Source organism: Neodiprion virginianus, chromosome 4 (genome assembly GCF_021901495.1).
Source record: "Neodiprion virginianus isolate iyNeoVirg1 chromosome 4, iyNeoVirg1.1, whole genome shotgun sequence".
Lineage (NCBI taxonomy): Eukaryota > Metazoa > Arthropoda > Insecta > Hymenoptera > Diprionidae > Neodiprion > Neodiprion virginianus.
This window is the reverse complement of record NC_060880.1, coordinates 3,340,333-3,362,196: the sequence shown is the minus strand read 5'-3', so window position 1 is coordinate 3,362,196 and position 21,864 is coordinate 3,340,333. Positions and strand designations below refer to the sequence as shown.

The following is a 21,864-nucleotide window of genomic DNA, read 5'->3' as shown; positions in this document are numbered from 1 at the left end:
TGTAAGCATATATTTGTCAACAAAGAGGAGGGATCCCGCAACTACATATATCCGGAATCGGAGAGGAGATGATATTTTACATAAATATCGATTCGGAAGACAAATATAATGCGCGTATTATATAAGTATTATAATAATATGATTTGAATGAGTTACGCTCTAATCACGTAAGTTGAAATTTTTTCTACTTATTTTATTTATTTATTATCTACTTTTTTTTTGTAGAATTTCACACTTGTTCAGCAATCATTAATTTATGATCGTGAATACATATGTATATTTTTTTTTTAATTTGTCATTGGCGGAAGACTTTTTGTACCGCGTTTGTTCGACAGGTTTGTTGCTGATTGTATTTTGCTATATGCGGAATTATGGTGAATTTTTTTTTTTATCTTGCGTTACCGGATCTTAACACTTTGTTGCGAATTGATTTTATTATGTTAATATAAGAAATTCTGCTAATTATAATTTCACACAAACAACAAACTTGCACGGTTTAAATTCGTTGGATTTCGTCTTCCAAAAGAAGAAAAAAAAACCAAAGTAAAAGAAAAAAAAAATATTGAGCTTAAGTTTATCCTCTTTTCTTCATTGGCTTTTTCTTCCTCTACTTCGACGAAATTAACGCTCGTTTTTCGTAGCTTGTCGAATGCGTCAGGTCCTTTTCTAGTAAGTAAAGTAGTAGACAAGCATTCAAAGTTGAACAACAATGTCGAAAAAAAATACGAACTAACATCAGAGCTAGGTAAAAAGGTTCGGATAATTCAACCTCTACACATGTGTCGTATATTATAAAAGTATAAATTGCGTTTTCGTTTAAAGAAATGATAAATAAACGAATGAAAAATTTCTTCACCGTTACGGTGAAATGAATGAGAACTTAATTCATTCAATTCAGTTTATATATTCACTGTTCACGCTACGAGACTTGACTTCTGACGGCTTTTTGACCCGTCGCGTCGGTAACTATACAATATTCTATTTGCACGGGAATTCGAGTACCGGAGGATGTTCAATTTGTTATAAGAAACACCATTTCTTACCCTTTTGTAATCACCTCTGTTGGGCACCCGGTTAATTCTTTTCTTCTTATATTCTTCTCATTTATCAAACACTCAGGGACACTTGCGATATATATATTTTTTTCTCTGTATCTATTTTCTTTCATCTCGATCGTCGTTCTTTACCTTTATTCACTCTTCTGTGAGAACGTGTCAAAAGCAAGCTGTAGCTGCTTTTGTATACGTGTATTATTATCACTGTTATTATATACTTTTTACTTTCTTTCAGTCTTTTTTATCCTCTCGTTTACTTAAACGACAATTTTTATTTTCTCTTCCCTCTGCAGGCCGCAAAAAGAAAGTCGTAATCTCAGATATTACGGAAAATTGAAGTGAAAAATTGTACCAGGCGCTGTACAAGGCCAGATAAATATTGTCAATAAATTAACAATAAGACTTCAATTGACACGGAATTTAAGGTATACAAAAATTTTACTGATGATATTAATTTTCATTGCATTCGTTTTTTTTCTATAATTACATGAAAGAAATCAGAAAAAGTTTTGACAGGATATTAATTTCTATCGTTCTTATTTTTTTTTCTTTTCATTTCTACGGTCAAAAGTTTCGACGATTATGTTTCACACGTATGTGTAAAAGTAGCCTCATTTATGCAGAAGTAATTTGCGTATAAAATTTTAACCATGCATATATATCGCTTATGAGAAACTTTCCGGAGTTTCTTTATTTCACGAACCATGTTATGATGTATTTTAATTAAGACTGGTATTACGCAGCCTGATTACGGTCTTAAACAAGATAAGAAGATCTACGTTCAGTTATACATACACCGAATACGGTGAGTTAATTACTATTTTATAACATACGATACGGTGATAATTTTCAAAACTTGTGATATCGTTGAACCAAGTGTTCGATCAATGATGAAATAAAATTGACGAGAAGAGAAGAAACAGAAAAAAAAAATGTATAACCGTTTGAAAGTCCGTTGTAAGAAATAAAACCGATATAAATTATACGATTAGAAGTCGAAACGATTGTCGGATAGAGTTGGAAAAAGTTGAAAAATAAAAGTAGGAAATGTATATAAATCAGTAACGAACTTGATGATACTAGGAAAATAAAAAATCATTAGCCCTAAATCATCGAAATGTTAATTAATTATCTGCGCAATATAGTTTCAATTACCTACACTTGTACGTATATTCGTGTCACGAGAGAATTTTATGGCCGATGGCATTTTTAATTGTTTGTTTTATACGTGTAAATGCCACGAGATAAATATATTCTGGTCGATGGCACATTTTATTTCTTTATTTGTTTCTTACTCTGTTTCGTACAATATCTAGAACCGTGCCACGAGTAACGATGCAATTGGTCGATGGCAATGCGTTGAGCGATTGAGTTTCTGCATGTTAGAAAATGGCTAAAAAGAATTTAAAAAAACACTGATTCCAACCCTCTGCCGACACGATTTTCACGATACCGTAAAGAAAAAAAAAAAAAAGAAAAGAACAATAATTAAACACTAGTAATAAAATTAGAAATATGAACTACAATTTCTACAGTAGTTTCTTATACGTATTTAAATATTCAGTCACCGATTTTTTTGACTCGTGGCTAATTATTATGTAACGAAGAACGAACGCTTTATCCTCTATTTTCTTTACGTCACATGAGTGGCGACACTCGAATTAATAATGTGTGCCAATCAAAGGAAGCCGGTATTTCTCATAAACGATAACTCTTCACTCCAGTAGATGGAGTTATTTTTAACGTTTTGCGAAAAGTATACGTAATCGCGTATTCGTATATTGTGCATACAAATAGGGTATTTATTTTATTTCATTTTGTTTCCTCTTATTTTATTTCATTTTTTCCATCAGAATTTCGAGATAAGGTTGGGTCAAGTCTGCAAGCTATGCTGCTTGTAATACATTTAATATGTGTAACGTAATACGTAAGAAATATGCTGTAATACCACGAGATTGATATCCGCGAGTCGATGGCGCAATTTCTTCACTCCTATTCGTTGGAAATAATAATCTTTCAAGATTTCTTGCTCTCGTCATGATTTAATATGCTTTAGGAAAAAAAAAATCCTCAGATGTAGGTTACGTGAATAATTCATAATTAGTTCTTACGAATTACGAGGAGCATGCAATTTCTGTTATGTGGTATTTAGCCAGTTGATAAATTTTTATTCTCAAACTAACGAAATTTCTTCTTTCTTCTTTCTCGATTTCATGCACCAATCATACCGTCGACGAGTTGATCGATACGATTCTTGATGGAGACGATAGAAATTATGGTAAGCCTTAAATAAATATTAAGCCGAGTCCAAATCGTGGCAGTAGACATATAATTCCGATTCTACGTACAGATTCCGATACCGACATCTTACCGACATTTTTAGCCGCTTTACAGGTCAGACAAACCCTTTTTTCAAACGCACATTATCCTCGCACTGTTCAACTTTATCGATCATCGGTAAAATGTCGGTATCGGAATCTGTACGTAGAATCGGCATTAACATATCTACTACTCGTGGATTTATCCTTTGGATAACGATTGCAATGATCCACCGACGTGTAGAAATTGCGATACTGTAATAAATGAGATCGATTTTCAAATGAAATATGTTGAAATGAAAGTTTTTCGAGACGCAGAACGAGATGAGAGATTTTGCGCTATTTACGAGTATCCGTGATGCCGCATGCGCGAGCTTCTAGATCCCCTGTAATCTCCGTAAGTTGGCAAGGGTTATCGGGTGATACGAAAGGGCGACGCGGGTCTTTGGAAGCCAGCGAGTAAACAGCCTATCTCATTATTATAACCACTCGGATAACAACTCTTATTTTATACGTATATTATATAGTTTATGTAAGCTGTCATCTCTCGGACCAATTAAAAATTTTTGATCTATACGTGTAATTATAACGTGTTTATGCGTACGATTATACGTGAGACTAGATGTGGATCGCATGGATATTAATTCGAATTTATGTACTCGGAGCCAATTATTATTGAGACGCACGGCTGTTATTCTTTCTCTAGGCGTTTCAATCTTGAATCTTATCCCTTGCTTCAACTTTCATTGTGAATAATAACGAAACTCACCGATTATTATTCAATGAAGATGATGAGGTGCTGTAGAGAAAAAATCAAGGCAAAACTCAAAATAGAGCTAGAGAGAAAAAGAGAGAGAATTAAGGATAGAAATGGCATTGAATAAATTCCGTAAAATATATAAATTGAAGAAGATTAATTGGAAAGATAATTTTAATTACAGTGGTTACAGTGGCTTAATATGTTTTTTTTTTTTTTGTACTCCAACTCAAAAATACAGTTTTAGATACAGGGTGAAAATTAATCACCAGTATGTACACCTAACTATATTTCCTCCAAATTCGAACAATATTTAAGCCGTTATTGTTACGATGCCCGTTTTAGTGGAATTTTAAAAATAATGATCAGTCGCCATCCTACAGATGGTCGATAAATCATTGAATTCAAAATTCATTACGCAGTATTGATCGAAAATGACTCAACTATGAAGACAAATTTAATCGCGTTAAAAGAACGCCCTGTATATATACAGAATAATTATCTAACAGCTGATTGGTCCGCCGTCTGTTACAATGTAATGCGCATGCGCCAAGATCCAAGAGCAGTTGTTTGCCAGGGTGACCAACCATCGTGAACATGACCTCAAAAATTTTGAATTTAACGGTTTGCGTATGCGCAATACGTTGTAGCAGACGACGTACTCTGCATACAATACCTCGTTCATAGGTTACAATTAACCCATTCGCTTTATTGCACACTATAGTCTACGATCTCGATTTTCGTTACTTACAATTTTCGCGAGAAATACCGCACGCATCAAACAGGGGTAAACTTGTCTAACAAATCAAGTGCGACTATTTATATCGCAGAATTGTTCTCGCAATGGGAGAAAAGCGCAGATTTCGAAAAAGAAAAACTCAATTTATAAAACATGCCCAAAACATCTCAATATCGTGCAAAAAGTATTTCTTTACTCAAACAAAGGAATCCCGAGTCAGTATTTTCGTATCAAATTGAACGGTTTAGCAACAAGTTTATCACACAATCATCGAACCATACAGATATACGTACAACTTATTCGACGTTTTACGCAAGGAACTTTTCGCTGAAGGTAAAAAAGGTAACGATTTTTTAACAAGACAAATTTTTTTTTTTTTAAACCAACAGCTTTTCGAAGAGCGTGAAAAGCCGAGGGGGAACGCGACGCCGGGGATAAAACAGCGGCGGTAATTCCGGATGAAGCCGGTGCGGAGCACCTGCCAGATCATCCGGACATTTCGACGGGTGGTTGCAGCTTGGATGCAGCCGGCGCAACGACTCTCTTCTCTCCGAGGAGATGCTGGTGCAGCTGAGCAGCTAAGATGTGACGTCACGGTGGCCGCCCGGTCTCGGGACTAATATGGCAAACCGGTCAACCGGTCTGACGATCCCCGGTTTCGAACCAGCTCCTCCTTCACCGTCTGCCGGATAACTGTTCAAAAAGATCGGAACCATCGCGCGGCATCGCCTGCTTGCTCTTTAACGTCAATTTTATTTTTACTTTTACGTAATAATTGCTCGATTTCGGGTTTGTTGCTAGACATCGCATCCTGAGTCGTGAAATGTTACACGATCGAAGGATGCCTACGACATTTTTTATCTTAACAATTATCTTTTTCTTCTTTCAACAAAAAATTTCCTCGATCATTTTTCGTTACATGGTTTTCGAGTCTTACTAGTTCAACCGTTGTTACAGTATAATTAATTACTAGTGCGGTATTGTTCAGCCGGAATTGGAATTACCACTTTTCTCAGACTCATTTTTTTTTTTTTTTTTTTGAATATAATTGAAACACCTTTGGCTGGCAATTGTTCATTAATATTACATTTTGTATTTCTTCTCGTAGGAGGTAGAATGTATAATGAGCTCCGTTTTTTTTTGCATAGTCTCAAGAACTGTAATAAAATTTGAAGCCAGATATCTTGAGTCTGAAAATTCGATTATCAATATTTCGGAAAATAATCACAATACGTGACTGGGAAAATGTTTACACATTGTACATATAATATTTTCACTATTTTTTATTCAAAATTGATTCAGACCGTTTCCATTCACGGATAACACTGTTGTAATAATTTATTTATAAATAACCTAGAACCTCAAGTTACAAGTACGAGGGAATAAAATGTTAATAAATTTGAAGAAAAACCGAAGCAATCGGTTATTTTCAATTCTTTCGTTGTCCATCTTTGTTAAGCCGATGAATAATTTCTTCTCCCGCAGAGTTAATCATTGGCTCATGCTCTGCCAAGTTGGCAATAAGGATACGGAGGCCAGGATAACGTCTCGTTGGGACGTTGATCCCTGCGGAGAAAAAACATATTGTACACACGTGGGTACACACGTATAGCTATAAAGAGGTGTGCCTAAGGTAGTTGCATTTTCATTCACGCTGCGTCTCGGACGACGGGTTGAATAATTTTTTTTTTTTTTTTTACTTCACATGTTTGTTTTTTTCAAATTCATCTTTTCTTTACATAAGTGAAAAGAACTAAGGCACGAGAGAAAAGCGCGATGAAGAAGAAGGGGCTTGCAAATTTCAACGTACGACAATCCCAATCATGCTGATAAACGGCACCGTATCGAAATATTGCGCAGTATTCGCGGATAAAACGGAATTTCGTTTCTCGAGTTATAGAAACTTGAATCTCCCCTATTTTTATGGAACGAAAATTGCCGAACGGAATATACTGAAATCTGATATCGAAAATGCATTATTATTATCCAAGATGTAATTTATCGATTGAAAAAACATTTCATTGTTCTAGAAGTAAACTTAATTATATAATTTTTTTTTTTCTATCATCCCTGGTACAGGGTAACGGGTTATATTCAGCTTCAACTCCATGATGCGAATTTCCGCCATCTTCCGGGATCCGGAGGGTTGGTCCATAGGGATGCTGTGCGATCCTCCCCGCCTTCTCTTTGATTGGAGAGCTGCGAGGGGATCAGAATATGGAGTCCCTGCTTCATCCTTCTCAATTCCAGTACAGTCACTGTATACGGCACATGCGTACGGGAAATTGTAAGGACGAAATGGAGAGAAAAAAAAATGGCGAGATTCGGTCGAAGTGAAATTTCGATGCAATTTTGGAAAATTCTCTGCCACGTTGGAACGAAAAAAAAAAAATTCACAGCGGCAACTGTTCAGAGAATTCTGGAAAACCTGGAATTGTCATGGTACAAAAAATGGTCGCAAATTCTGGAATAGTCAGAAAAATGTCAGAGATTTTTGCGGAAAGTTAGAAAATCGTATACTATATATTTTTCTCGTATAAACATGTCCCACAATTTTTTTCTTTTTTTTTCTTCAAGTTTTAGGTACATTAAATCGGATACAAATTTTTTACCATCGCCGGAAGGTTGTCTTCAAACTTTGAATATTCCTAAATATTACCTTACTTCGTACTTTTTTTTTCAATTTTCTATTACCAATTCATCCGAATTGGTGAGGGAAAATAACAAGATTTTTTTTGTGGAAACCTTGGAAAAGTCACGGAATTTCGTGGTGGAGATTTAGTGGCTACCGTGAAAAACCATTGTATACCTGCATCCCCGATGTTTCTTATCTTTTACCCATGAATCCGAAGGCAGTTATTTAGTCGTCGAATTTCCCCAGGCACGAATGTGTATATGTGTGTATAACACACACGATATCACGCGATCTCATTTAGACCATCGGGAAACCACACAACGCCTACATAAACGTTCAAATTATTGGATGGTTATATCAGGGGCGTAATAAATGTGGTGTTGCAATAGTTTCGCTCTTTTATTCTCTTCCGTGCAAGTTGCGAGCCGACTATTAAGGATTATAATTATGTGTTTCAATCGTCCGACTGAAGAGTTAGGAAAAGAGATGAAAATCTGTTTGGAAAATCTCCAGTAGTGTGATTTAAAAATCACAGTTTCGCATTACAACTGTATAATACGGTGTAACGGATGTAAGATATTTTCAATGACTTTTGAAAGAATTTTTGAAGATCTGAGTCTGGAAATATTGGAACGGGGTTAAACGGAAAGTCTTAGTTTAATCGTTTTGAACTTTCTAATTGCATAAAACATTTTCACAAACTGTGAGTTTCTCGTCTTATGCTATTCGAATTTCTTCACATTTGTGTAGTACTGGTTGAAAAGTCGTTAATTAATTTCTATGCATTCATAATAACACATTATTAATCTTTGACTCAAGCGCTTTAAGCACGAGAATCGTTTCGATTGTTTCTTATCTTTTCTTTTTTCAAACCTTCGAATCTATTTGAAATACTTTAAGAAATGACGATACGATCGTGCCGTCGTTAGAAAGTGGATTTCGCTCATCTATGACCAAACGAATATCGCACAGAGTTTTAATCTACATATTTCTCCGCGAGGTGGGGTTTGAGGTTATGTGTTTCAAACAACTCGATTACCGCCGTATGCGTCAATTTATCGTTCCCAGCTGACCAGAGTCCACTTCCTATCCCCTGAACGACCACATGCCAAGATATTTAGAATCTAAACCGATCTTTTACGAGAAAATTAACGATTCCAGAGGGAAATTGAGATAGGAATTGTGGTTTTAGGCGGCAAACATTGAACAGGAAAGAGGCGATAAGGATTGGACGATACGCCACTGCAATTGGAAGAAACGAGGGAGTCGTTTCGACTCGTTAACGAATCGAATAAGGAGCGTCGACGTCGGTTGCGACTAGACGAGGACGAGGCTGTCGCAGGGCGCGGCTTCGCTTCCTTCGGACCGTTTCAGGATCAATACCTCAGCCACCGTTCCAAGGCTCCGCGAGTCTCGCCCCGAATCAGCTCCGAACCTACAGCCGGCTAATACCATTCGTTAGAGGAGTTGTAACCCCTTTAGAAAAAAAAAAATAAAATAAAAATGTTATCGCCGTTTCTGATCCGTATTGCCGGTTCGTTTCCGATTCGTAATGCCCGTTTACGCCTCGGGGAAACCCTCCAGTGACTTTGTCACAGTTAGCGATAGCCACTTGGCTAAGAATAATCGATGCAAAAAAAAAAAAAAAATAATCGAACATGACTTGATAGAATCGGTAAAAATCAATCGATTAATCGGTCATTTCGTATTTTTGTGAAACGGTGAATTTGAAACCAAAACAGTTTTTTCATCACTTGCAGTTTCGTTTAAAATTTTTTTTCAATTTCGATTGTGAGGAAAAATGATCGAGTCGGTCGATTAATCGAGTTTGAAAAATTATCGAATATACTCGATTGATTGGGAAAAATAATCGATTTAATTGAAATCCGATTATTTTTAGTCATTATTAACCGTCACCCGAGTATCTAAAGCTCGCTGAAATCGGCTTAAAAGTTCGGTTTACCGACTTCGGACTGTAGTGAGATACAATTCGGAGAACGCATTGCTTAGGACGTTGGTAATTATCAGGTCGTTAGTCAGACAGGAAACCAATTACCTATTATCCAGTCGACTAAACCACTGGTGAAAATAATATCTACGTCGAACTAATGAGAAAAATTGCAGGTCGTAGAAAAATCTGGAAAATAGCAGAAAATCTGAAATAAAAGCGTCAAAGATTGGAAAGAATCGTGAAAAATTATAAAAATCTACGACTTTCTACGAAGTATCATAAAAATGACATATTGGGCAGTAGATTGAATTTTTTTTGGTTCTTCCGTTGAATTTGGTAGACAACTACCAGAATTAACGGAAAATTGTTAATATCTACGACAACATTCCATTGGCAAACCTGGTGAAAATAATTTCCATGCAGCTTTAATTGATCGTTTTTCCAATTACTCGATCAATCGACGGTTTAGATTTATCCTTCTTTCGATTAATAGATCAATCGAAGTTGCATCATAATAATTCTGCGGGTCAATCGGTACGTGGATCGAAACTGTCGATTCATCGACTAATTGGAAAAACTCAATTCATCGATTAATCGATCGAATCTCACAATACTAGTCAAACGAAAATACAGTTCAGTCCCTTTTTCGTAAAACGAAAATTCCATTCTCTGCAGTCGTGAAATTTTTTAAATACCGCGCAATGATTCCATGATTATTAATTAATTACAGGTTTATTCGATCCGTTGCGTCTGTGATAATCTTACTAGAATTCATTCAATCTCGAAACAATTATTTGATTCGATTTCGGTATTTGAAAAGGAAAAACATTGGTGTGTATCCTCAAAAAAAAAAAAATTGAAAATCTACTTTTGGTCATACAAATACAGCTCCACGAGTGATGTATCAAATGACTCTACGAACGTCTACGTACGACACGAGTATTGCAACAATTTTTGTATCGTTGTTTCATTGTACAAGATTAGAAACGCCAACTGTAAAACCACGTAGAAAAACACACAGACGGACATTATTACGTCCATATACATGACATTATAGGCATACTTCGTATGTTTTCAGACGTACGTTGAGGTGTGCAGTGTGTCGACGGAGCGTCTGTGCTATGCGAGATAAGAACGCGTGCGCGTGTTTCCGTCGCCGGAAGCGCAATCTCAAATAATATAATGAATACGTACAAGCTACGCCCCTGAATATTTTCCACCAGCTCTCTCGGGAGGCGTAGAATTAAAGAGGGAAGTTACATGAAAGGGCTTTAAGTGCGATTTGAGAATAAAACAAAAATAAACGAAAAAAAAAACAACAAACAAATAGATGAAAATAAATAAATAAAAAGTTGGAAAACATTGTCTCTGGCACTCGCGTATTTTCTAATGAATTTCCATTCCTACGCTTGAATACATCCCTATGATTAATAGACGCCGTTTAATTATCAGCTAATTAGTCAACCCTCCGGTAATGCGTTCTCTGCATTTATAGGTATAACGTAACTACCTGCGAAGATTAATTGGTATCTGGTTGTGTGGCATGACATCGTCGCGTTAACGTTGTGTATTTTTTTTTTTTTTTTGTTTTTTACTTCTATTCTTTTCCCTCTTTTTGTGTGGACACGTAAACTCTTTTCGTTATCTCTCATTTTCCAAATCGAGCAATAAAATATTGGGAACGAACGGTCAATGTGTAGTTACGTGAAAAAGAAAGAACGAAAAAAAAAGGAAACAAAAAAAGTGAAATCCAGTGATTATTATTTTACAACATATCGAGAACACGTTAATTTACTATACCTGTACTACGTACGAAAATGCTGAATATTTTTCATCGATTTCCCACCGAGTTATATTTGCACCTGCACGACACGCGCGTATTAATAGCCGCAGGTGATTTCTTTCTTCGTTTTACAAAGTCGAGTACGTTCAGTTTTATAAAATTAACGTCTTCGGTGATAAAAAATTCATGCAAGTATTTTCATTATAATTCCTTGGGATATAAATACGCGATCGAGGTAGAAATTTTGTGTTTCAATATTAAGAATATAAAAATATATTAATGAAAATTTAATACACCTACGTCAAAGATTTTCCACCTAACAGATGATTCGATTCGATTCGATATTCTATAATTGATCAGCGTATAGGTACATACGCGACGATCTGAAACGCAAACGGTACGAATAAATCGGCCGACACCGATTCAACGTGAAAAGATTGACGAAGAAAGAAAAAGAAAATAATAATGAATAACACGTTGAAATATCTCGTTTTTTACGTATACAAAAGTCGTACTTTGTAGCCTACGCTGCCTCCGCACTTTGCCCGATGCAGCCAGCGTGTTCGTCAACAGCCGACAGTGTGCAGTTGGCTATTTTTATTTCAAACAGAGTCCGCGATGGAAAAGCGAGACTCTCTCTATAAACGGGAGACGATTCATTGATCCGAACAAAGATAATCGTGTGATACGTGATACACGACACGCATCAGCGATACGTGTCCACTGCGTATGACAGAAAACCAGTCGAACGACGTGATAATTCGTTTATCAATAATGCAATTTCATTTCGCAAAAACGCTGCCCCGACGACACTGGAACATGGATAATAATTGCATGTGCGTGAAAAATACGACGATTACAGTGGCAACCGATGATCGCTCGATCTCGATCACAAGTTTAAACCTTCTCTATCATCCTTCTCTCAGAATTCCGTTCCAGCATCGATCGGGTGTGATTATATTCGCGTCGAAGTTAATTTGCATCTTGATTACTAGCTTGTTCGGAGGACGGAGAGTTGCGTATATATATATATATATATATATATATATATATATATATATATAAATATATACAGGTATATAATACAGCTACCGAGTAATAAAATTCTCGCAAGCTGGTTCGAGGAAATAAAATAAAAGATCGTATCTTCTTCTTCTTCTTCTTCTTCTTCTTCGTCTTCTTTTTCTTTTTCTACTTCTTCTTCTCTCCTTTCTCCTCGACGAATTCGTTCGTGTGGTGAGAACCATAAGCAGGTGTATGTATATGCAACATATACGAAAGTTGCATGTAAGTATAGATTTGGCAACGCTGCGGGGCGCATATTTCACTGTCAGAGTGTTTACAATAAAATTAACTCCTACTCGCAAAGAATAAATGGAATATGCGTTTAGCATGACAAAAAGGCTGCCGATGGAAGCCTTGAGAATGCCGAGCCTCCAGTTTAATGTACATTCGTGCATATTATACCTACACAACACACAATGTTATAATCCTGTACGTATCGGTGTGTGTGTGTGTGTGTGTGTGTGCGGATTCGAACGGTCGTCACACTTGCGAAAGTAAAAAGTTTACGGAGATTTCTCAATTGGAGAAAAAAACACGCGAATTGACCAACGAACAACGAGGCGAAATTGATTTTTTAGCAAATTCTGAAACGCGTTCCTCGTCTAAATTAATTTATTATAACACACACGACTACGTTTTTGTCACAATTATGCATAACTGTACAACAATAATGTAGAATATGTATGCGCACGTTGTGCCTGCAATTTCACAACGTTTGATTAATTGCTCTTAGCTTTTATACACGAATACGTACATTATATCTTATATATATACATATATATAAGCCGTATATATGATATTCGCATTCCCGTTATTCCCTCCGTCGGACGAATTTATCGCATGCGGTGCGCGATGTGCGAAAAAAGCTGAAACAAGAACGAGAATTACTAAAGAGAGAGCAAAAAAATAAAAATTAAAAATGGATAAACCGCGTTAGTATCGTATCGAAGAAGTTTATTATTACTGCTTGTGGAACGCTGACAATGTGATTTGTTTTTTATTTTGCAATATCGGTATACGGCTACGAGATTGTGTATATTCAATATATTAACAGTTTTAGGCACGGATAATATTTCTGTATTTTGCGCGTAATATTTGTTGATGAATATTTATGCCGCCGTTTTTTTATTTTTATGTTTTCTCATTCGGACTTGCAAAGTATCAGCTTCTTTGTACTTGTACAACGCATGTAATTGCAATTGTATTTGTGATTCACCATCTCGATTATATGCGTTTCGCATACACGATTAATCGCTTTGTTTTTAATACAGCTGCATTCGCAAACTTCCGCATGTTGTTTATCGCATGAGATGTAAAAAGAGAGAGAGAGAGAGAGAGAGAGAGCGAGTGAGAGAGAGAGAGAAATGGAATAGTTTGCCGTTGACTGTGTGCAGAAAGCGAAGTCGTCGATGTGCAACATTGTAGCATATGCCATGTACTATAATTGAACGAGGAAGAATTTATCTCAACCAATCTGTATAATTGGATGCTTGCATTTATCCAATTTAACAGTGATTCTCGGTAAATTGAAGAACACGGTTTGTTAAGGCCGTTGAATTTTCCATTCGAAAATTGATCCGTTGACACGGAGTTTGGGAAGAAAATTTGATTCAACGAAGAGTAGGAATAAATAATTATCGCAGTATAGTAATATTGTACTCGTTTGAATTCTAATTTGAATTGCTCAATTTTCACTAAACGTTGTTATGAATATGTTGCAAGGTTCAACGATTCGCGTAAAGACTCGAATCACGTTCTTTTAGTCTCACCGGACAATGTCCAACGCGTTATATAACTCGAATATCGCAGGTTTAATTTAAAAAGAATGTTAGTTCGTTATTCATTGTTAAGGAGCAGCACCAGTCAAGCTGAAATTTGAATTAACAGTTTCAGCGCCATTGCTCGACACCTCGATTAATGCAATCCGAGAATAAAGTCGGTAAGGTAGATCCCGGCATATCGAGAGGAGCAGAAAAGAAACGGAAGAAAATGTCAATACATGCGACATGATCAACCCAAACCAGCCCCGGAACAATGTCTCGCCAAAAAATAATCGATAGAAATGATATTTTAAACGGTGAAGGTTGATTGGTAGATATAATGATAGCGAGGTAGTTGAATTATGCCAAGAAAGGAGAACACGTAAGTTGTATTTACTATTCGCCTAACCTCAAAACACTTTGGCATCAATTCTTCGGCTGGATAATTACGAACTTTATGCAAGTTGGAAACTTTCGTTAAAAATTCGCCCACCACAAATTTTCAACGGTATCATTCACTCGATTCACAAACGGTAATTGAGCATTATTGGTGTCATTTTTTTTCATACGCATCATCGGCAAAATCAGCAAGGCGAGAACATGGGAGAGGGACAGGAGAGAGCGTATGAACACTTACTTCAAAACACTTGGCGATCTTTTGCCGCCTCATCAGGATGGCAGGAAACGGAACAAAGTCGATATTCTAACTCACGCGGCAAAATATATAAAAGAACTTCATGGGCGGATGGAGGAATTGTTTCACGCTCATGCCTCGGACGTACACAGTGAGTCGACGGTTATAGCTTTGGGTCTTCTCATCTCTTTAATTTGTTCTTGTTTACTTTCTCGTAGAAGAGGAGCTCGTGCGTCTGAAAAAACTTGTCACTCAACTATTTTCACGCACCCAACTGCTTTCCACGTTGCTGAAAGAGGCTGGGATATCTATTCCAGCTGAGCCGGCCATCGAAAAGGTATCGGCGTTCAAATGGGTGAACAGAATTGGTGCCGAGGACATTGAGAAACTTTTTCCAAGGGTAGAAGAAAGTGAGTAATCTTTTACTACATTTGTCGTGAATTTCAGAATGAAAATTGAAGATATTTTTGATCTCTGTTTGTCGTTTTTCTTACAGAAAAACGCTCCAAGAAAAAGAAAGAAAAAATTGCCAGAAACAAAGTGCCTTCTAAACGGAAATCTATCGTTTCATCCCAGTCAAAGTCGAAAATTGCATCAAACGATAATGCGGCATCAAAAAATACTGATCATAAAATTGAGGATCAAGAGAATCGTTTGAATACCTCTAACAAGGATAGTAAACGGGCCGATGATGAGGTGGACAGTGACGCTCCAGATGGGGGACCAAAAACGAACGTTCCTGCCACCACCAGTTCAAGTGAGTAGGTATGACGATGATGAGAGAATTACGGGAGTTGATTCTACATATCAATGTCCAATCACCTGATATATTATCGCTTGGTCAGACTGTGATTCACGGGACGGATGTAAAGGCGGATTATAAAAAAAAAATGAATTTTTAAGATTATTAAAAAGAACATTACATTGAATAATTTTCAGACTTGCCCAATCATTCTTTTTTACTCTATTCGTCTCTCATTAGGTCAGAGTACAGAGGCTAATAATACTCCTCCGAAGCGTCGTAACAATAATTCTGGTAAGTATAGTTTGTTTAAATCATGCTTTCATATTAGGGACAAAATTTTGTATATGGTGTAGCAGTAGTTTTTATCTGTTACAGGAGCAAAAAAAGTAGGTTCACACAAAACGGTGAAAAGAAAAACCAAGACGAACCAGCAGAACAAAATTATCAATCAACCTGTAGCGAACATAACTTCTGGAACGCTCATACTGTCTCGCGGAAAAATAATGCCGGTTGTAACACCCATAACTCCACTGGCATCAAACATAATTGTCAACGGTCAATCGCAATCGACGAATCCGATTATTTTGAGCAATGCGCAACCAAATCAAATGATCGTTATGCAACATCTACCAAATCCTGCTCATAATTCAGTCATTCCTGTGTGTAATCAGACTCTTATCAATGCCGTTCAAAAAGTTACGTTGAATCCTGTTCCCAGCATTCAAACCAACATCATCGTTAGTTCCCAAGATTGGGTTTCGAACGTTAAGAGCATAATTCATGCAACGAAAATCAGTGGAAGAAAAAGCATTTTACCCAAGGGCAAAGAAATTACGAAAACAACGATGACTTATAAGGTTCCTATTCCAGCCGTTCACAAAGAGAAATCAGACAGATCTAAGGATGTCGTAAATCGGAAAGATGCAGAAGCGAAAACGAAGATCAAAAATGCTGCCAAGGGTGCTAAAAACCAGCAAAGTTCTAGTAAATCCGTTAACGTTGAGGAAACTTCGAAGGCGAATACGAAAAATCACAATTCTACTAACACCAACAAAGAATTGTCTGGATCAATTCCGTTGAAACGTATTTTGAATACGAAATCTACGAACCAAGATGAGCCTGATAGTAAGAAATTAAAAAGCGTAGATGGTTCCGACGATATGAGCCAAGACGAAAATAACATGCAAACTAAGAATTCACAAGTGAACAACTCAGTTTCTACTTGTGAATCTATTGAGAGTCTTCAACATGTTGTACAAAAAATAGGCACTGAAATGACCGATGGACTTGCAAAAGATGACACGCCTACATTTGAAATCCACACTAATAAATCTAATTTAAATACAAATAGCGAATCACCGAATAATTCTAGTAAACATGAATATCTCCCATTGTCTTCCACCAATGAAAATTCCAGTACTTTAGAAACAGCTGAACCCAGCGTTTTATCAGCCTGCTCAAATTCAGGCTCGTTAACCGCTTTGAAAGAAGCTGATAGTGCAATCATAAAATCAACAGATTCATTGAATGCTGCAAGCTTAGGAGAAGCGCAAATTTCAACCCGGAATTGCCCGATGCCCAGTTTGAACGATGTTATAGCGGCGACCAGATTCTCTGAAGGAATGACGGTATCTACAGATTCTTCTGCGACGAGGAATGAAAAGCTCGAAGTATCGCCAACAAATGTAGGGGCGTCTGGATCCGCTGTCGCGATATCATCAACTGGATGCGAAGGGAGTGAAAGGAAAGGAGCTGAAAAAGAAGAAACAGTTTCTGAAAATGTGAAGTCTGTCTGCAATCTTGGTACCAGATTCGATAGTCTACTTCAAGCGAATGTTAAGAGACCAGATATGGTTGAAAGCATCCCGACTCTAGAAGCTAGCAAAATTATATTGAATCTTGATACCAACACTACGACGACCTTGAAACCAGAAGCAAATTCAATTCCCAAGTCCATCAACGCAGCTCTGTTAAACGAGGACGACAACTTGCAAGCAAATAAAATTGGTAGTTTTGCTAAAGACGAGGGACTAAAATCCCTGTCATACAGTGCTGACAATAGTTTCATTCCAATCAGTAGAACGGAAGCGCTGCACTCGGACTTGTCTAACGACATATTCGCGTCATTGCAAGTTCCATCAAGTTCTCATCATCCAGAATCTATATCTCCAACTGCGGCATTTCTGATGGCTTTTCCTCTCGTTTCGAGTCTAAACGGAAAGACTGAAGTGCTGGAAGAAGAAATGAAAGAAGACTTTAAAGATCGTAGTCAGACACCACCGATGCTTTTGCAAATCGGTGCCATGGAGCCTAATAGCTTCAAGCTCAAGACGAGTGCGGCTATTGTGTTGAAAGAAGGCGCAACTAATGCACAACATGAAGTCATAGAGGGTGAGAAGAAAATTGTGAGTTCGCATGTCGTATCTCAGCAGGCAACAAGCACCATGCAAAAGTCGATGACTGAGAATAACAAGGAGGTGGGGAATTCGTCAAAAATTACTAATGAACAACCTGATGTTAAAGAGAGTCAGAATCTTGGCGGAAATTTGGAGACGCATGATAAGAGAACGCCTCAATCGATGGAAGTTGAGCTGCCAAAGTCAATGCCGAAAATTATACGCACCGAGAATGTTAAGGAGCAGTATAAAATCGTCCAGACATCGATACCGTTATCTTTAACAACTCCTGTCGAGATGAATAACACCTTTGCATATACATCCCCGACTTCAACGACAGTTTCCTACAGTGCTGCATCGGCGATAACAACTTGCGCACCTGCTCAAATTCAATCTTCCCCTGTCGTTCACCATAATAGATCTGTGACAAAGAATACACAAAATATCATTGTACCTGTTGTAGCTAGCGCTAGTTCTGTGTCGGATTCTTCGACTAATTTGGCCGAAGGAATTAATTCGAGATTTCAAGTGCCTGCGGAATCTCATACCTCGATTCCTGTTTCTCGGTCAAAATACGATTTACGTCCGCAATATACGGCGACGCAAAATTTCATACCAAATTATACCAATCTGAGTAGGAATATGGAACTACCCCAATATACTCCGCCAACGTTTACCAGTTCCGTTCATAAAACACCCCAGAATTCGCTGGGTAATGTGTGCGGAATTACAAATGTTTCGCAAACGTTGACGCAGTGTCACGTTATGCCTAAAAATCATACGTCCTCTCAAAATCTGCACATAAATTACCCTGTTCATAACAAAGAATCGCATGTTGCTACGAGCACAGATCAAACTCAAAACTTGAGCGACTCTCTACGATCGAAACAACAAAATCAAGATCACAGACACGAGACCTATCACACAAAAAAAGTTGAGACAGAAAACTTTGGACAAAATTTTTCATTCACCAAAGATAACAACGTGGTCAATCCGCAAAATCAAACAGTTCAGGGTAATTCGAATGCAGTGATGTTCCAAGATAAACACTCAACTACTCAGACTTACATGCCTTACAGTAAGGATTCGAAGAAAATTACTGGCAGCATGGTTCCGACTGTGTCTAGTGGGAAACTAATTTTGGAAAATACGGTTCATTACCCACAAAATTCTATGGTTGTAGCGTCGAACTACGAGCAAAGCACTGTTACGGATAATAATATGAAATCAACGACAACGGTTGCGCACAATTCATCAAACTTTAGTATATTGTCATGGACAACGTTTTCTCCTGCCGGAGGGAATAATAATACAATGCATTATGAACAGGGTCAAGTACCAGCTGATACTACAGAGAATAAAACGATATGCGAAAATTTTGGCTACGTTCCACTGCATAAGGAGAATGTTGGCTTTACTAACATGCTGCCTGAGTTTTCAAATGACGCTGGATTGAACGTGAACAAATTGGGAAACAAGCCGATGGTTCAGGCGCAAAAACAGCCATTCATCGATCAACCAAAGTCTCAGAACATTCAAACAACATTGGCTCTGCAGAAGCAGAATCAAAATCCGTCTGCGGATTACAAATTTAGTAACGAGAATAAAACAAAAGCTAAGTACACGATCGAAAATAATTCTATGCAGTCCATTTATGCTAACATGGAACAACAGGCGAAACATCAAACGATACCTAACAAACAGGAGAAGTCAAACTATCCGATGCCTAGTTATAATCCGCAAGTATTATTTAATGTTCCAGACACCATGCCTCAAGTGAAGTACTCTACCGAAAACTACACTGGGGCCAACTTTAAGTACACAGAAAAACCCCAGCAGAATCAAAAATATCAGCCAGCTGGTCAGAGCCATGCTGTTCCTGCCCCATTGGAACAAACAAATTCAATTTACAAGCAGAGTCAGAATGGTAATAAGTCGAAAGCACAGCAAATCCGGCCTCCAGTTAATTGGATGATGACACCAGAAATAAAACACAACACCAATATATCGGATATAATTTTGCCACCAATAGGAAAAGAGCTTGAATATTGTCAGAACAATTTGTTTGCCCAAAATACGAGCTACAATCAAGGTGCTACCAATCAGTTTTACAACAACTACGACGTAACTCACAGCTTTCCTAACATACCCGTCTTGCAAAACGAACCAAGGAAGGTTGACACTTTTTATTCGGAAGATCAACCCTTCTCATGGTCACCTAATAAAAATACGCACGTTCCAGAGCAGACCCAGACCGTTAAACCTATCGATCAGCATATCGTACCATCTACGCTGCCAACTTTGGTAGGTGATTTAGCGTTGGGTACAAATATACCTGAGAAGCAAAATTTCCTTTTTGGGCAGATGCCAGCCAGGCTTCCAACCGAACACAATAAAGATCTGCTGAAAGAGAAGGAGTCGAATGCTACTCGTGAATTCCATACTATATTGAATCCTCAAAACGGGCAGCAGGTGCCACAGGGAACCTTTTTGTCCGTGAGTCAGCTGGTAGAGCACGAGAAGGCTGAGAAATCTCAGCAAGCTAGAAAACATCAAAGAAAGAGCACGAGTCCTCGCGGTAACGGTAAACGCCAATTGGACATTAGAAAGCAAGGACCGAGCGATCAACTGCATCACGAAGATCCAAAATCTAGCGTTCAAACTTTCTCCGAGCAAAATTATCAGCAAAAGTATCATCAGAACGATGCTCACTGGAGGAATCGAAATTGCAAGAGTAATTATACAGCTGAGGCATTAATCGGGACCAACACGAACGTGCAGGACGATAATCAGCAGGATAAACACGCGTCTATAAAGTTCACTCCGAACTATGCTCAAAATAAATTCTCAGGCGCATTACCCACTGACACTATGATGCCGATTAATTACTTCTCAAATGCCGATGATGGCAGTAATTATGGTCAAACTAATCAGAACTTCAACTCGTATGCTTATTCTTCGAACGCAAACATTTATCCAACAACTAATTTCATAACTAGTATATCAAATACGCCGTCTAGCTACATGATGCCTCTGCACGAGAATTCGGACTACTTGGAACCAAATTCATTCCTACTGCCAAATGCCTCCGCTTCTAACACCCTAAAGTCCCAGCACTATACAAGCAAGCATCAGAACTGCGATAAACGGTCGTATTCTACTCCCAAAAGAAGCAAACGAAAACCGGAAATAACACAGAATATAGAGTTTCCAATGCCTGGAATTAATTCACCGCTGGAGGATTATCACCCCTCATTCTTGTCGCACGCTAACTTGTACCAAAATCCACCCCAAGCAAATATATACCCAAAAGCTGTGAATACTAATTTGCCTGGATTGCCAATGCCTGGGAACCAGAACGCTATTGGCTCTGGTGAATTACCAATGAATTCGAATACCGCAAGAGGAACCACCTCCAACAGTCCCATGGTTATGGCACATCCGTCTGGCACTAGCCTTACCAATTTCAACTTGAGCACAATCTTTCCCGAGATCAATGACAAGGTATGCAATCAATAGAGAGATTCCTCATTCACTTGCTTATTTATATTTGCTCAGTTTCACTCGTTCAGCGTTACATTTTCCCTGTTTTTTAGGTTCAGGTTGCAGGGTATAAACCGCCAAATAGTATGCTGCCTGGTTTAACGCAGCCAACTGGCCACACGTCAAATTATACTCAAAGATCAAACTACTCTAATTCGCTGGGCCATGTTCCCCAGGTATAAGATTACCTTTTGAGACATATCTCTTGGCTCTTCCTTTACCCTCTTGGTTCTAATACCGACTCTTTTATTTCCAGGTTTCTGAATCAGCTCAGTTCCCCAACAACATGACACCCTCGTCGAGTGTGCACTACAAAAATTGATACGTAATTAATTGATTGTGCGTATGGAACTTGGGAATGTGAATACGCGGACTAATTTTTAACAGAAGCAATAATCCTGTTACTTTTGTACAAATGTATATATCTATATATTATATAAACTTAGAATATAAGAACAATAATTTGGAAAAGAAGAGTTAAAG

The 21,864-nt window shown here is 37.7% G+C and overlaps 1 protein-coding gene and 1 long non-coding RNA gene across 2 annotated transcripts; both read left to right on the top strand.

Moving 5' to 3' along the window:
- Nucleotides 1–1,866: 1,866 nt before the first annotated feature.
- On the top strand, nucleotides 1,867–6,284 carry LOC124302418 (uncharacterized). The gene is made up of 2 exons (XR_006907706.1): nucleotides 1,867–3,333; nucleotides 5,259–6,284. It is a non-coding gene; the product is annotated as an uncharacterized LOC124302418 (long non-coding RNA).
- A 7,982-nt stretch (nucleotides 6,285–14,266) lies between these two features.
- LOC124302261 (uncharacterized) lies at nucleotides 14,267–21,837 on the top strand. The gene is made up of 8 exons (XM_046758211.1): nucleotides 14,267–14,445; nucleotides 14,652–14,848; nucleotides 14,916–15,107; nucleotides 15,194–15,454; nucleotides 15,680–15,733; nucleotides 15,818–21,342; nucleotides 21,435–21,557; nucleotides 21,638–21,837. The coding sequence occupies exons 1-8, from the start codon at nucleotides 14,426–14,428 to the stop codon at nucleotides 21,701–21,703; spliced, it is 6,438 nt and encodes a 2,145-aa protein (XP_046614167.1). The 5' UTR covers nucleotides 14,267–14,425; the 3' UTR covers nucleotides 21,704–21,837.
- The last annotated feature ends 27 nt before the right edge of the window (nucleotides 21,838–21,864 follow it).